The sequence below is a fragment of the Gambusia affinis genome, linkage group LG08, assembly GCF_019740435.1.
Source record: "Gambusia affinis linkage group LG08, SWU_Gaff_1.0, whole genome shotgun sequence".
Lineage (NCBI taxonomy): Eukaryota > Metazoa > Chordata > Actinopteri > Cyprinodontiformes > Poeciliidae > Gambusia > Gambusia affinis.
Window position 1 is genome coordinate 28,684,623 of NC_057875.1, and position 17,560 is coordinate 28,702,182.

Consider the following 17,560-nt stretch of genomic DNA (forward strand, 5'->3'; position numbering starts at 1 on the left):
GGTCAGAAAAAGAACAGCACATACCAATTCTTTGTTGTTTCAACTGTTCAGGCTGGTGTTGTTGGTCATTGTTTAGGGAATATTTTCTGTATATTTACCTTTGGTGCTTACCTTTAGGATGTGGTGGGACAAGAGATTGTCATCTTAGATTTGCAACTGAAAATAGTGAGAAATGTTTCGGACACCTTGTTTAATTTAAGAAGTACAAAGGATTTCAACCCACACCTAAAAAAAAAACCTACAAGTATACTATCATGCCATGCCAAGTATCACAACCAATCGGTAAACACTTTGCTCTCAGTAATAGTAACTAACTGTTGTAGATGCTGACCAATGCTTCAATAAACTCAACTGCATATAAGGATTTCAGTGCTGACCAAAATGCTTCTAACTAACCAATCAACCTTATTTGTATAGCACAATTCAACAAGGCAGCTCAAAATTCACACAACAAAAACATAATACAGTAACCAAAAGTGAAACTGCAAATCATTATCAAATATATTGATTAATGTTCCAATTATTATGAGTCAGAGACAACTCTAAACAGGTGGATTTTAGTTTTGATTTAAATAAACTCAGTGTTTCAACTATTTAGCAGTTTTCTGGAAGTTTGTTCCAAACTAGAGGAGCATGAAAACTAGTGCTGTCAATTGTCTAAAAACTCTGATCAGCTTAATCACACTTTCACACTTCAGGATTAATAACTATGCCCAACTTTGTAAGCCTGAAACATAAATATGCTGCTGTGTAAGCCCCTCTTCTCACACTCCATACAATTAAAATGGAGGCTATTATCTGAATTTTATTTTATTTTATTTTATTTTTTTGCAGCAGAAAGCAGGTCATGTAGTCTTCCTATACTCAACAGCAAGTAAGGGAAACTTACTCTAGTACTCATACAAATAGCAAACCTTTTGAAGAACAACTGAGGAACAAAACTCTAAAATATGTAGGACAGTGAGCCTTGAGGACCAGGATTGGAAAACACTGCTCTAAGCTACAGGGAGCCGATGGAAGGACTTTAGAAATGGGTGATGTGTTCTATCTTCTCATCTCATGAAGGATTCAATTCAACCTTATGGAATGCAAACACCACAAGCATAATACACCAGAAATAGCTCAAACAACTTACTTCTTTGTAAAGTAAAAAAAATTATTAACAAAATATTCAATAAACCATATACTGAAACTACCAAACTGCAAATAAAACACTAAGCAAATATAAGCAAATTATTCAATCAAGTAACCAATGAATTATGATATTAAAATGAAGTGGAATGCTAAAAAATAACTTCAAAACTAATTAACTGATTAATAATCGTAAAATGTCAGTAAACAACAACAATATAAGAATTCAACTTCAGCATAAAAATGCATGTAATAGAAACACAATTTGTGATAATGGAAGTGAATTCTCCTTGTTGGCAGCAGCTAGCCAGGAAGATATCAGTGAAAAGCAGAGGGAGGTGTGTATGCGTGTTTAGATGTGTGTCAAAAGGATGTGGGCTGGTGCCCCCAAATTAGAACAAAAGGCCAATGGACATGTGGCTAAGCCTAGGTTTCGAAGGTACACACAAAAAAAGAGTGTCTTCAGAGATCCTTCACTGAAAAATTACACTGAATGTTTGCAGTGGTGTGCATTCATGAGTGAGCAGCAAGAGACAGAAAAAGAGAGTGAGAGAGAGAGAGAAAAAAAGAAAAGCTGAATTGTAATGAAATGAAATGAAATTTATTCGAACATGATACAAATATAAAAATAAAATAGTGCACAGTAACAAGAAGTGCATAAGAAAGAAGAGAAAATACAGACTTTTTGTTTCAGTTAACATATCATGCTCAAAATGGGGTAGGAAGAAGTGAGAACTTATAAACTCCTACCCCTAAACACTTGAGACTTTAGAGTCCTACTGTCATTAAAAAAAATCAAAATCAAAGTGGCAGTCAGAAGTAACAGTTACTAATATTTACCTATACATTTTCCCATTTTATGCTGGTTTATCTTTCTAAACCCTTACACCAAGTTGTTATCTTCAATACACACCTTATTGCTTTCTGTCCCCATGTGTGTATCTATTGAAAATTACCTCTTTGTACTTTCTTTTGAATTGTGTTAAACTATTGCTTTGTTTTAAATCTTCATGTAACTTATTCCATAACTTTACACCTTTAATTGAAATACAGAAGCTTTTTCTTGTTGTTCTAAAATTGCGGATCTTGAAGTTTGAGTGACCCCTTAAGTTATACCCCCCTTCTCTTTCAGAAAACGTGCTCTGTATGTGCTCAGGTAGCAACTTTTTAGATACCTTGAACATAAATTGAGCCATTTTAAATTCTACAAGCTCGTCAAATTTGAGAATTCTGGATATTCTGGATATTAAGAGCGGGTTTGTATGCTCATAATAACCGACATTATGGATGATTCTAATGGCTCGTTTCTGTAGGACGGTTACCGGATGTAAAGAGCTCTTGTAATTAACTCCCCACACTTCACAGCAATATGATAGATATGGTAAAATCAGTGTGATTATTTAATATTTTGCTTAGGATGCTACTATTTAAGCAAATATGATGACCATGCTCCCTTTGATGGACTGGTGATCCATCCACGGTGACCCAGACTCTCGCCCGTTGACTGCTGGAGATAGGCACCAGTACCCCTCAAAACCTCTCTAGGGATAAGCATGATTGATTGATGGATGGATGGATGGATGGATGGATGATTGATTCATCCATCCATCCATCCATCCATAGCTCCACACTGTGGGGCAGACATTCGGCTGGAGACTAAAGCTCCAAATAGCTTCAGGTAAGTAGGCAGAGCATTGCAGGAGCAGGCAACATATAGCTCATAAAAGTTGGTTTGACATAAACCTTCTCTTTAATTATTTTTATTAACAATAAATTATTTATTATAGTTGTTAGGTTACATAAGCCAAACATTGTACTAAGGTCATGTGAATCAAGCTAACAAGCCGTGTCTGGTCAAATTTACCTCCTGGTTGCAGTCCAGAACACAGAGTTTGGAGCTCTGCTTCTTGGCATCCAGCAGCACGTTGAACATGGTGCAGACAGAGAGTGGAACCCGGAATTCTGTAGATCGACTCGTTTTTGCCATTTTGGCTTCAAACGCAGATTTTGTCCTGCAGGACAAAAATGGTGACCAATTTATACTAATAGTTTAGGCAAAAAATTGGTGTGACATTTAGAGGTTGACTGATTATTGCTGATATAGATTTTTGAAATGCAATCATTGGTCAATTCCTGATTTAGCCAAATACAAATTATTTTATTTAGCATACCAAATGATGTTTGGTTTTATTTAGATGTGTGCTTTAATTAGAATGTTTTTCAATTGCTGTTACTTGAAACTTGTGAAGTTTTAGGTTGAAATAAACTGAAATGAACTGAACTGAATTGACAAATGAAGCAGAACCTATTCTTTTTGTAATTCTGGTAAACTGCTGGTCATGATACGTTTTCAGATTCAGTATTTTTCAACTCCAGTTCTCTCAAAAGTACAAACAAAGGCATGTTTTAGGCATTTCCCTGATCTAGCACACATGATTTCAATTGATGGCCGATTGAGAAGGTTTTGCTGAGTTTCAATCATTTGAATGGGGTGTGTTGAAGCAGGGCACATCTAAAATATGCAGGTCTTGAGGACCCGGGTTGGGAAACATGTTGACGTCAAGTTGCATCAGCAGCCACTCTACTGCACATGTCACCTCCAGAATGTAGCCAAGAATTTATTATTCTAACTGTTTAAACTATTTATAATAAGTCTAATAAAAAAAAACCATATAACTAGCAATCAGCAGAGATCACCCGGTGCATAAACAAACTGAACTGAACATAATTTCATGAGCTTCCACAAAGGAGAAATATGTTCTGATTTGACTTTTCTTTTTTACATAACTGTGGTTGTGAAAAGTTTCTCCAGTTGCTTTGCAGTTTGGGAACATATAGGTAACAACACATACATCAGCACAGTGTCTAAAAAGAAGTTGTGTAACATCTCTGTCTGGGTCCATGTCAGCTTGCCCTTTAAAGCTGTAGTATGTAACTTTCATTTAAAAGAATGTTTTGGCTTTTTTTTTTTTTTTTTTTTTTTACAAATTTGTTGAAAAAAAATAAAATAAAATTTGCTTCTTTTGCATCATATGTTTTATAATTTTAGACAGTCAAGCGCCTCTGCCTCAATTATCTGTAGTGCTTCCAGTGCTAACTGCAGGAATACACAGAAACAACCAATCAAAGCTACGAGGAGGGTCTTAGCAATGTCAATCACCCTAGTGTACATGCTATTCACACCCTCTATCTGCACAACAGCAGCATTACTGTGATGTCCAGATACATGCCAGTCTAAAAATGAAGCAAGAACAAGTAAAAATTGGCAGTCTGATAATGTTGGTCGACCTCTAGTAATATTTACTCATGCTGTTAGAATGCTGGAGGCTCCTGACCTTTTGACACAGGCCTCCATCATGTCACTGGCCATCAGTTTGAGTCTTTGCTCCAGATGTTTGGCAAACTCCGGTTCTGGCCAGTGCAGGTCCATCACAAACATCTGCAGAGCATCCAGCTTCCAGAACAAATCCTCAGAGGTGGCCGATCCATTACTGCAAGGTGGAGAGTGTCCGCAGCAGAAAGCAGTACATACAAACACATTTCAAAGACCTGTGGAGTTTATCAATCTTTGTTTTGATGAACAACTAATTATTTAACAGTAAAAGAAAAACCTGAAAAGCATGAAAATGGTAGTCGTGTGTTATACTATAATCCAATAAAAACATTTGTCTAATTCAATCATTTTTAGCTTTCCCTGCTATGTCTTTCGGAGGTGGAATACAAAAAATACATTGGCCACTTGATTGTGTCAAACAACTTTAACAAAGTAACATGATATAACTTCCAATATGCAGAAAATGTGATCATAGCTGTTCATTTACATTGTAGGACATATAATTATTTCCCACTGGACATATAAGACAGATGTTCATTGGCAAGTTCAGTTCTGATCCTCATATATTATGCATCTCAACAATTCTGCTGGCCTTACAAGACAGATCTCCTGAGTGGTCAGTGTCACCAGAAAAGCGTTCATGTTTGCCACTTGCATTGTTAAGTCAGTTATGTTTCCCATTTTGAATTTTGGCAACCTTCTAATTTTTGACTCCTGTGTTTTAAAATAAAAGATTCAAAATTGCAGAAGAAATTCTTGAAATGAAACAAACTTGAAATGAAAGCGCAACTTCATAAATACATTATTTTTGTTCTCAGTTGCTGTAAATATCCATGAAATTAGTAAAATATTAGATTTTTTTGTGAACATGACCCTTAGACTCCTGCCAGTTATGTACTGGGGTTCAAAGCTGTGTGTTTTCACTTTGTAAACAGCACCATGAGGACAGAGACAGATGGACGTCTTGCTGCTTTCTCTCCCCTGCAAACAGGTTAGACAGTAACAAGACAACCCTCAGCACCGTCAACATCCAAATGTACAGCGCCCACAACTAGAACCACCGCCACAGGGGAGGGGGAAGTAACAAGTCCTTTTAACTCCCTCATTTTTCTCACTTTGCCTTTAAAAGACTGCTACCTTAAAAATGCCGCACAAAAATAAATTCTTTGGGTTGAGTCTGTGTTGCAATTAAAAGCTTGGTGGCTATTCCCCTCATGTCTAATTACTGGTGCTCTTCAGTGAACGTGCTCCGCCCTGCTCCCCAGGGAAATGGGACGATCCCACTCACCCGTCTGTGCTTGTTAATGAAGTGCCAGCTTTTTCTCCCCTCTGTTTTTTTTTTTCCTAAAGTAGTGGCCGGCCAAGTGAAGTGAGGTAGAGGAGCAGTGTGTACTGTGCTGTGGGAATGGTTGGCAGAGTCAGACTGAAGTCTTTTTAAGAAAAACACCCTCAAATGGTCTCCCGAGAAAAAATGTATCTAAGGAAAAATGCTGAGGTCACAAATGGCTGGACACATTTCGTGAAGCATCACAGCAGCCAGGATCATCACACTACCACCACCGTGTTTGACTGTAGGCATATGCATGTTGCAAGTTTTGATTTTTAGTCAACAGAATATTTCCCCAAAAGTTTTCAAGACACTTTTTGGTAAATGTGAAAGGGCCCTTAGTGTTCTTTTAGTCAGCTGTAGTTTTATGGCCTTGGAACTCTTATTGAGGTCAAATTTTCCCAGTTTTCCTTTCTAATTGTTGAATCAGTGCAGTGAGGCCTGCTGAGCTTAGATGCTGTTGTGGGTTCTTCTGGGACCTCCTGGATGAGACCTGAATACCTGGTCGACTGGCCCCTTCTGAGGTCCTCCATTGCTCCATGTTATCTCCATGTGTGGATGACGGCTCTGGGTCTCTGGGTCCTGTGGGTCTTCTCTCAGTGAGACATGGTGGAACAACCCATAAGGGTGGCATTCAGGAGGCATCCCAACCAGAAGATCTGGACAGATTCTGTTTGGCGATTTTTGTATTTTTGTTGCAGTAATCAGGTTTGGGTGTGGCTAGTGTAATTTTCCCCAAAAAGTTAATAATGATAGTTTAGACATCAGGGGGGAGTTTATATTTTTATAAAGGCACCAGATCTCTTGAATAGTTTTGCTTTCCATAATAAATGAAATTATCATTTTGAAAACAGCTTTTTTCATATTTTCTTTGTCTGATAAAATATGTTTCAAAATATGACATATATAATTGTCATATAGGAGAAAGGAGGCGGCTCAGGAGACGTACAAAAAAGTGACAGGAGTTTACAAGGAGGAACTGAGACTGAGCAGCTTAAATACTGGGGAGCTGACCAATGAACAAAAGATCTGGGCTGATCGGCTAACTGATAGCAGGTGTCAGGGGAGGGAGCAGAAGATAGACTGAGGAGAGGGAGAGAGGAAGTGACACAGGGAATAGGAAATAAATCCGACACTATAGAATGGCTAAACTAAAGAAGCATAACAAAACTAGAATGACAAAGAATAAGGTGGTCAATAAGTTATTAGGAATTAACTAGTACCATTGTTATGTATTGCAAATCTTTTTGCCCAGGTCCCTCTTGAAAATGAGATCTAGATCTCAGCGGGGTTTACCTGGTTAAATAAAAGAAAATGAAATGAAAATGAAACTAAGAACATCTGAACTAAAGGAAAACAGGAACAAGACAGATCTAACCAAAATAAAAAAGTACCACAAAATAATAATGAATAACTAAAATAACTAAGAAAGAACTTGACCAATGTAAAACGAAACACAGCTTATCTAAATTTAAGAGGAACTAACAACCACAAAAGCAAACAAAACCCAAAAAACAAACTCAAACGAGCCCAGATCCTGACAGTGTGTGTTGCCTCTCTACAGTGTGGAGTGGACTGAATGGTGTCAGTGTTCTCCAGAGTAAAGGGGAGGAATCGTACTTTTAGCATCACTGTCTCCTTTTCTTTTTTTCATTGTCATTGTTCTGGAGCTGAAAGTTCAATGCACTAGAGCGCTTGCGAGCATTCCAAGGTGCTTAAATAATTAAAAGATGAATTATTCAGAAAGTAGGTCAGAGTGCTGTCAGAGCCTTTGTCAATTCATGATAAATAACCTTCATCAGCGCAGAAAGAGCGTCCTCATAATTTAGCATGAGATTAGGTAAGGCTATCATAAGGTCATTACTATATTTAAGGAGGACAATATAAACTCGACAGCAGAGGTATATCCTGGATGTGTAACAGGCATAATACTTTAGAATTTTGAGAGACAATTTTACTACAAGTCCCTAAAGTTGGTGGAAGCCTGGCCTTGCTGGTCAAAGTCAAACACAGTCAATGGAGTGGTATTTTCCAATGGTAGCATATCATCCTACACCACCAGAATACAAGGGAGATAAGGAAGAAAGTGAAATGGAGATTGGTAACACTGCGAAATTAAAAATAAAAAATAGAAAAATGTCCGATAGAAAAAAGCAAAGATCTCAAGTATTAAAACTCAGGTTGAAGATTCTTTATTAGCAGTGAAGGATTTCATTAAAATCCTAAGCGCGCAAAGTTGAAGAGTTTTAAAATTTTTGCTGTGCAACAATGTTTAGCAGTTTCTTTTTATACAAAGCAAAAAGCTATGTATCACAAAATAAAGTTTTCATCCAAGCCACTAACGTTTATGAATGCCTTTCCTTCACCCACTTTGTCTCTTCTCTTCTGTTCAACTGTTGATGCATCGTTAATGTGTTTACTATTGTTAAGAACTATTATTTAAACTGTAGCATGCTGATGACTTGCCTCCATTTTTGCTCCAGCTGCAAGTTTCAGTTTCACAATTTCTTATTTTAGACACACCTGACTTATGAGAAAAAAACAATATTTTGTTTATAGTCTTCAATGAAACTTGATCCTGTCCCACCATTTTAACTGGCACGTTGGGGTCTGTGACTGGAGTTAGCTCGATGCAGGAACTTCATTTTATCTTCACTGCAGTTTTAGAGATGAGGCAGAACATCCAGGTTTCAAACTATTTGGCAATATGTCCATTTAAAAAAAAAATCAGAAGCACCAGCTAATGTCACAATAGGGCTGCACAGAACAGAATAAACATTCTTCAGTGCATTCATTAATCCAGCCAGGGATGCAGGCAGCTAAAAGCCCCTGCTGGAACAAACATGTTGCTTCAACACTGTGATAAGTTAAACCATAACTTAATCTTTTCATCTACTTCTTTAATGTTGAAGAATGTCCCCATCACCTCATTAAATCACGACTAATCACTTTTAAAAATGTTTTATCAAATATCAACATTGACGGTAATAGGCAAAGTTTTTATCTCCAATAGGTTTTGGTTCATGACTGAATCAACAAATAGACCTAAAATTTTGATTATGGTGATGAAAAACTTTTTGTACCTCGGGTTAGTGAAGAATAGAATTTTGTGGCTTTGCTTTCATGCAGTGGTTTATTCAACCATAAAGATTCAGATGCATTTATTTTCAGGTTGTCTCATGGTAAGAAAACCAAATGCTTTACACGTTATACTCTTCTAAATCGTGCACCTACATTTGGGAAAAAGGGAAATACTTTAGGTTGAGTATGCACTGTATAATATTTTCAGTCATATTCAGTATTCCAAGGAGTAACTTGCAAGTGTGAGAAATTCAGGTAACTTTGGGTTGTAAAGCTGCTTCAATTTGGTCTGAATTTCCACTCAATATATTCAGATGTGCTCAACCTCTTATTATGTCACTGTATTTTACAAGAATCTGGATCACTCCACATGTACTTTTCTTATCACCTCCAGGCAGAATTAAAAATCAATAAGGTAAACTTGCTGACATAACACCAGCAAAACATTTTCAGCTTAGTCCACCACAAATAAGGTCTGGGTTTAGATTTTAAATGTTGGGCCCTGTAGTAAAATCATTTGCCAATTTTGTTCTCAAAAACTTTTACTCGTGTTATGGAATGCTGCTGGATGACTTTCTTTGTGGGGCTTGCACAACAAATTCATGAACTGCGCTCAAAAATGCATTAATTTGTATTGTGTGCTCTCCAAAACCACAACTTTCTATTGTGGCCAATAAATACTGGTCAGTCTGCTCTGACCTGATTCAAAAGCTCCACACTGATCTCTCACAGGGTCTCATTTTCATTTTCTTCCATTGTTTTAGTCTATTCTCCATTGTCTCACTTTACAAAGTTTAATTCGAATGTAACAAAATACAGAATTTGGTAAATAAAATGTAGCTGTTTCTGCCTGTAGTTAAGCAGAGATCAGCACCATCAGAGTTGTGTTCAGTTCAGCAAAGCATTATCTGCAGCAGCAGTTATTCATGGTCAACCTCCCAACCACTGGGAAAACACACGAAATGGAGCAGCACTATCTGGGTTTACATTTAGCAATTAAATGTGTTATTCAATGCATTACAAAGGCCTTCTTTAGAGAGATAGGAATATCAGCCCTTCATTCTGAGACTGAAGTTTAGATTTAGGAAAGTATTTTAAAACTTTTCTTACTATCAAAGAGAAAAAAAATCAACTTACAAAATATCTGGAAGATTTACTCCTTGCAAGCTGCAACAAAAAAACAAGTTGCTGTGTTATTAGGTTGAGAATCTAATTGTGGCATGCACACTTCACAGCACAAGCACTACTGACTGAGATTGCATTCCACTGACTGTCATACACAGGCTGGGTCTGAAAATCTTGCTTTGCTGGCAAGTAGATGAACGAATGCTCAAATCACTAAAATATTATCACAAAGATCAAAATCAGAAAATAGTAGTATGCAGACTCAAGAAGATGAGATACCTTTCATATTCATTTTAGTGAAAATAACATTCAAACAGACACAAAACGTCAACATGACTGTGAAAACACTGAGGGCAATCTGAGTCAGTCCAGACTACAGGTCTTCATCTGGACTTGATCCTTTAAGACCACGGGTCCTGAGGAGCCGTGTAGTCCTGTCCAAATGGTTCTGACCGACACTAATATGGCAATGTGATAAAAGTCCAATTCTCCAAATCAAAAAGAAAGAGGATTCCCAAATACTCCTGTCCTTTAAAACAGAATCCACTAAACCTAGATCTCATCTGGGTCACTGCACAGAATTATCGAAACTCAGCTGTTCAGAACTTTTACATAAACACAATGACAGAGAACACAGGAAGGACAGAGGGGACGGAAGGCGTAAAGGCCTGGTAAATACAGAGATCAAGTCTGGATCAATTTTACCCTTTATGTAATGGTTAAACTTCTTATGTTGCTCAATAATTAGCTACTGATGTTTTTAATGTACAATTGAAATAAAATAATAGCTATAATTAAAAGTGGTGGTAAAAAAGTGCTTAACAGAGTTTCGGATTAGTTTTGGTTTCTGATGGCAGGATCAAAGCCAGTGCAGCTGCTTTGGGAGTTTGTTCATAATAAAATCCAGTTTTTTGAGAAAAAAGTCAACAGCAGAGCTATAAATATGTAATGTAAAAATGAACCCACGGTTAAATTGCAAATACTACATGTTAACATGGTTCTCATTGGCTGCTGTTCTCTAAGATCCTGAGAAAAGTCATTGATGAAAGCCATGGCTTCCTGGTTCTGGAATGGTTCTGGTTCCTGTTGCTAGATCAGGATTCTGTTTCAGTGGAAACACAAAGAACTGGTGTTTAGTTAGTTTTGGCCTCAGCTTGGTGGAAAAGACTCTTCATTAGCTCATCATTATTTAGGACAGATTTTGAGGAAATGAAAGCTCTTAGTTTAGTTGTTTTAGTTCTATCTGCCCAAAAGGCTTCAAACTAAAATAAACAGGCTCCAGATTGTGAATACATTAATGTTCCTGAAGAGTGAACAATAAGTCCAACAACAAGAGTAGTTTCTCAGATGCTTTGAAGACCTATAGCGTAGACCGTCAGAGGCATGAGCTGCTCTACCGTACATACGTGTTCTCACAGATCGGTCCAATCCAAGCAGGCATCGAGAAGCTGGGCATCTGAGGCAAAGTGAGGGGAAGCCTGGGTATTCTAGGAAGAGGAACACTGGCTAGATTGTTGGTTAACAATCTGCCAAACAGATCCAAACCGTGACAAAGGAGGATTTTAGCAGAACAGAAGGAGAAAGCAAACAGGTGAAAGAGGAGTGAGAGCAGACATGAGAGTCACTGCGCCTTTGCACAAGGTTTGTGCTGCTTCAGTTGGTTGAGTTTAGAATATTGTCAGTTCAGTTCCCTTTTAATTTTTGGTTTTGGTCAATTTGAAGCTGCAACCATCAAAAGTAGCTATACAGCCTAAAATCATTTGTTCTGCCCACTGTTTCAGATTGTCAAAACATTCACTTTTGATTAAAGCCTCCAACTGACACAGCTAAAAGGAACACAGAAAATATCAACCTATAGATGACCTAGCTCTAGAGTGAAGTTGTAAAAAGAGTTTGGTCGATGCATAATGTTCTCCAGTGCTTCTAAAAGTACATTTTATTAATTGGTCATATTCTGGTCATAGTCACGGATCTGTTCAAACAAGAACAGAGTAAACACGCCCCTTTTAGATACCTCACAACCAGAGCAGCATCATGAATGATATAAAGCCAAGACAGCTCACAAGTAGCCGTACCTGACTGAATTCCAGGTCTCCTGCTCAAAGCCATGGTGGATGGACTGGGCAATCGAGGTCTCCATCAGGTCAATGTATCGCACCACCAGAGGGATGAACAGGTCCTGCAGGTGTTTGTGGAACGGCCCACTGCAAAGATGGGCTGTGGAATTGGGACCAGCAAAATACAAAGACAGCAAATCTCTTAGTTGTGTACGGTTTTTCATTTAAATATTTATCTAGAAAATGATGTTTCCAAATATGATATAGAAATACAAACACTAACTCAGAGAACCGACTTCAACCAGGAACTCAACTTAGACTAAAGCTTTTTGATTTTTTTTTCTTTCTTTAGCCTGGTCACATAAAAAAACTGGTTCACATTCTGACCCTTTTTTGTGTAATTAGGAAGTACAAGTAAAATGTTGCTTTCAAAATTGTTCATGGAACCCTGAAAAGTATAGCATGTATTTGTATTTAGCTACTTACCAGTGTAGCCAATTGTTTCAGAAGCAACTGAAACACTAAACAGCATGTGCCTGAATGCAACATAGACTCAGGACCTGTTTACACGACAACCTGGTGAATCTGGTGGTTCTGTTTAAAGCAGGGTTAGGTTCTACAAATGTACCTGCACATTCTGCTGGTTTTTATGTGAAACGTCAGACACAGGCAGTGAAGAAACTAAAAAGTTTCACACAAAAAAAAAAAAATCTTGCACTTTAATTTTAGGGCATTCTAGGCTTCCTGAATGCAGTGGAGAGTTTTTAAACCTCCCATGGTCTTAGCATGATGCTCAGGAAAAGCACTGCAGATGCCAGGGTCAGGCAGCAGGGAAGTGAGGGTTGTCCCGTCAGACCGTCAGTTTCCGCAGCCACACAAAAAAAAAACCCTCATAAAGATGTGCAGTGTTTGTTATTTTCTTTAACAGGTGCTTGGCTATCATGAAAGGTTAGGGGGCTTCACTCTGTGTGCGTGCGTGTGTGTGTGCAGAGGGGCTGGGGAGAGTATGATCCATAAAAGGGAGGGGACCTGCGGGGGGGGGCAGTCTATGCTTTGCAAGTCAATTCAAATGGATTTCTTAACACTTTATGTTGAAAACCTTGAAGCAGTAGCATGTTCAGTATTTAACCTCTGACCCTTTGCTACCTGAGACTGCTGAATGTGAGAGTGACTGACCTCCTGTCAAATTCTTAGGAATCTCACTTCAACAACACTTCAGGTTGGCTACAGCCAGCAAGGAGTTATGACTAGAGAATATACTCATAGAATGGTTCTTTGTAACAGACAAAATACTTTTGAGCATAAAATAATCTTCAGTGGCTGTGGTACTGTAGTGTAGTAGGATGCTAATTATCTACCCATCATGTCGACACTGTCTTATCTGCAGTCTTTAGGTAACACACTGGTAAAACTGTGTGCTCCAAACAGGGTTACTGTCCATTTCGCTCCTTTGCTAAACGTACAGCAAGCTGACGTGTTGTGTGACAGAGCACTAGAACAGAAGTAAGGCTTCAGCTGAAGACAATTTCAACATAAAAACATCCACAATGAAAAGAGTAAAAGATTAATTTCTGTAAATAGCCTTGATTTTTGGACCGTCTGTGACCATTTATGACATCATGCACAGTTCTCCCTCCCCCACCCCTCACCTAATATCTCCTCTGTGGGTTTAAGACAGACAAATAACTCTTGACAGACTGTGCCAGCCCACAGAGACCAGGGGAAAGAGTATTGGGTGAGAAGCAAGCAAGCGAGTCTCCCAGGACTTCATTAGTTTTAATTCCTTTCGCTCTGCTCCATCATAATTAACACTAGCCTTTTTGCCCTCCAGAGACTAAAACTTGCCTTCACCATAACTGTTCGCTTTCACATGTTGACAATCAAGTGAGCATTTAAATAATCAGCAGAACAACTGAGGGATGGCACACTTTGAATTATATTTACAGTAAGTCACCAAAGATCAGCTGACTGAAGGTCACTCCTGATATTTACAAAAAGAAATCTGTATTAAGAGTAATAAAAAATATGGATTTATTAATATCTGTTATTTGAACTGAATTCAAATTCATGTTTTTATCTTATTATGTTCATAATTATAAGATAGAGGAGATAATTTATACAAAAGCAGTCAAATGTATGATTTAGCTTTGCCCATGTTTTGTCTTTTTGATTGCCTCATTACATTCCAAATCAAAATGGCTTGTGTTGTGACACGTAGAATAATTACAGCCTGAACAGAAGACGGTAATTAGACAGAATTTAAAATATGGGCTACAAGAGATTTGTTGCTTCTTTACAGAATACTAGATTTTTTTTTTTTTTTTTTTTTGTTCCTAACATTGCCCCTGGGCTGTCTGTCTATCTGGCTGCCTGTCTGTTACTGTAGCTGAGGTACTTGGGCAGCAGCCATGTTAAATAACGCCTTGCATCTCGCCAGATCTCTGCTGGCTCAAAGACAAAGCGGTTGATACAAATTCAATGAGCCCGGATCTTTTTTCCATCAGTCGAAAATGAACACTGAATTTGGGTTCGTCGGGATAAAACTATCTTAGTGCAATGTTGATGTTTCTAAACTGCAGTGTTTTGGGTTTTTGTTCTCTTCCACTATGTCCGGACCTTGACTTGTGAGGAAAGAAAAAGTTGTTAGAAAAACAAGTGGGCCAAGCAATTTCACTATCCCTGAAATCATGTAGCTTTGCTTTGTTGGATGCTTTCCAGATGGTTCTCTGCTCACAAATACCTCCTTTTGATCCACGGTAGTTCTTTATTTGCAGCTGCTGTTTTGTATCAGTACCTAAGAGTCAGGAAAGAGTTTTTTTTTTTACATCAATTCTTTAATATTCTTATTTTTAGAAGGTTTTTCGAAACATGCTTTAGATACTGTTGTGTTAAATTTGCCTTCACAAACTACTATGTATTTTGTGTTTAAGCATGTAGATTTAAGAAGGAAAAAAAAAGACCACACAAAGCAACAGATAAAGCGGCTAATAAGCTGTGGTCAGACATCTATCAGTATGAATGCCCAAGTAATTTTCTTAAGATTGTACAACATACAGTGTAAGCCACTGACACAAATAAAACATAGTGTAGATTTTAAAAAAGTTGTTTTACAGATCTGGACGACAATTCCAACTTATTAAAGTTTATTTTTTAAAGTGCTATTTGCGGATAATGCGGTAGTGTAGCTTGACAGCCATCTACAAACAGCCGTACTTCTGTTGCCACGATGCATGGCTGTCTTTGTTTACAAACACTGAATGGGCCTACATATGCATCAAATAATTATGCATTCACGTTCACTGGGACGGTCTGACATTGCAGCTGTGAAAAGTTGTAAGCCATGGAAAGGAAAAAACATGGCCACTACAAAAAGGTTGCATGCTGCTCAGAGGAATGAAAAACAACATGAATGATCATTAATAAATAATAAGAGAAAGTAAATAATACTAAATAGAGCTCAATCAGTGTTTCTGCAGTAGGTTAGTGTATTTAGACAGTAAACATTTTAGGGTAACATATTGGTGTTTTATCTGTTTCTCATAACATCAACTTGTTTTCTGCAGGGGATCATGAAATGATGTTTGGAGGGACTCTTCTTAATTGTGCTTGTTCACCATATTTTGATTTTTGAACAAAAAGTAATAATAATATATCATAAATGATAGCCAGAAATTATCAATAAACTGTCCATCCTTAACAGTGCTTTCCTTTTAGATATAAAGTCAACTTAAACAAAATTGAGTCAATGGACCGAAGTTGAAATTTTTACCACCATTTAAAATGCAGTAAACAAATAAATTATTACTTGAAAAATTCATTTCTGAGTTTAGCTAACTGATAGAAATGAGTTACCAGAACTTTTTCAGAAATTTAAGTAATTGTGGTTTATTACTGTTATTAAGATGTACTGTTAGATTTTGCAGTATTGTTTTGATCTAGTAACATAATGACAAATACAAATCTCATGTTATAAACTCTGTATTGCCAAAAGTATTTTCTCACCCATCCAAATTATCGGAATCAGGTGTTCCACTCACTTGCATGGCCACAAGTGTATGAAATGAAGCACCTAGGCACGCAGACTGTTTTCAGAAACATTTGTCAAACTGTGGGTCACTCTCAGGAGCTCAGTGAATTTCAGGATGGATCTGTGATAGGACTCCACCTGTGCAGCAAATCCAGTTGTGACATTTTCTCACTCCTACCTTTTCCACAGACAATTGTCAGCGGTATGATAAGAAAATTCTAATGTTTGGGAACGACAACCATTCAGCCATGAAGTGGTAGGCCAGATAAACAGATGGAGAGAGGTCACAGAATGCTGAATCACATAATGCAATGAGGTCGGCAACTTTCTGCAGACTCAATCACTACAGACCTCCAAACTCTCATGTGGCCTCTCCAAGCCATACATCACCAAGTGCAATGCAAAGTGTCAGCTGCAGTGGTGTAAATCATGCTGCCACTGGATTCCAAATCAGTGGAGGTGCATTCCAAGGTGCATTCTAGAGTGACAAATCACACTCCTCCATCTGGTAATCTGATGGACGAGTCTGGGCTTGGTAGCTGCCAGGAGAACTGTACTTGTCTGACTCCAAGTGTAAAGTTTGGTGGAAGGGGGATTATGGTGTGGGGCTGTTATTCAGGAGCTTGACTTGGACCATTAGTTCCAGTAAAAAGAACTCTGAATGCTTCACCATACCAAGACATTTTGGACACCTCCATGCTCCCAACCTTGTAGGAACAAATTGGAGCTGGCCCCTTCCTCTTTCAGCATTAATGTGGATAAAGCAAAGACCATAAAGACATGGAACTTGACTGGCCTACACAGAGTCCTGACCTCAACTCGATAGAACACCTTTGGGATGAAGTAGAGCAGAGATTGAGAGCCAGGTCTTCTCATCCAACATCAGTATGTGACCTCACTATGCACTTCTGGTAGAATGGTAAAGATCCCCATCAACACTCCTAAAGCTTGTGGACAGCATTCACAGAAGAGTGGAAGCAGTTCTATCAGCAAACCCTATGGCTCAGGAATGGGATGTCACTTAAACTCATATGTGAGTCAAGGCAGGTGAGCAAATACTTTTGGCAACAAAGTCTCAGTCATACATGGTTGATTGTCTCTGAACAAGTTGAAGCTCAACCATATCTGTGGCAATCAACAAGCATCTGGCATTATTCAGGCTGGACTTCTGTTTTTGGAATTTGGCACAACTAATTTAAATTGGTTCCTAACCTGGCATGAACTTAATTTTAGGGGGAGAGGAGAGGGAGGGATGGACGGACGGACAGACGGATAGACAGGCGGGATATTTGTCATGTTTTTAGATAACCTCTTGACCCACAAGCAGATCATCAAGCAATGAGTGACTGCTTCCTAGCTGCTCATATCTCCAACCTGCAGGTTGTAAAACCAACTGCAAGTGTGCCAGTCTGCCCGACTCACACGGAGATCCTGTCAGAGGGAAGGGCTCTCACATTGACCCAAAACCCAGGGACACA

General features: G+C 38.2%; 1 protein-coding gene across 8 annotated transcripts in view; it reads right to left on the reverse strand.

Moving 5' to 3' along the window:
• cadps2 (Ca++-dependent secretion activator 2) overlaps positions 1-17,560 on the reverse strand; it is a 144,132-nt gene that overhangs the window by 31,894 nt on the left and 94,678 nt on the right. For 4 of the 8 annotated variants that reach the window (XR_006371388.1, XM_044125645.1, XM_044125650.1 and 1 more), the window contains 5 exons: positions 12,074-12,215; positions 11,405-11,524; positions 10,011-10,040; positions 4,467-4,622; positions 2,996-3,143 (listed from right to left, as the gene is read on the reverse strand). Coding sequence is in view for 7 of the 8 variants with exons in the window: in XM_044125645.1 (XP_043981580.1) it covers positions 2,996-3,143; positions 4,467-4,622; positions 10,011-10,040; positions 11,405-11,524; positions 12,074-12,215 (596 nt within the window). In the remaining variant the exon portion in view is untranslated. Of the gene's footprint in view, positions 1-2,995; positions 3,144-4,466; positions 4,623-10,010; positions 10,041-10,087; positions 10,212-11,404; positions 11,525-12,073; positions 12,216-17,560 lie in introns of those variants that run through there. The other 4 variants (XM_044125648.1, XM_044125647.1, XM_044125649.1 and 1 more) reach the window with 4 other exon arrangements.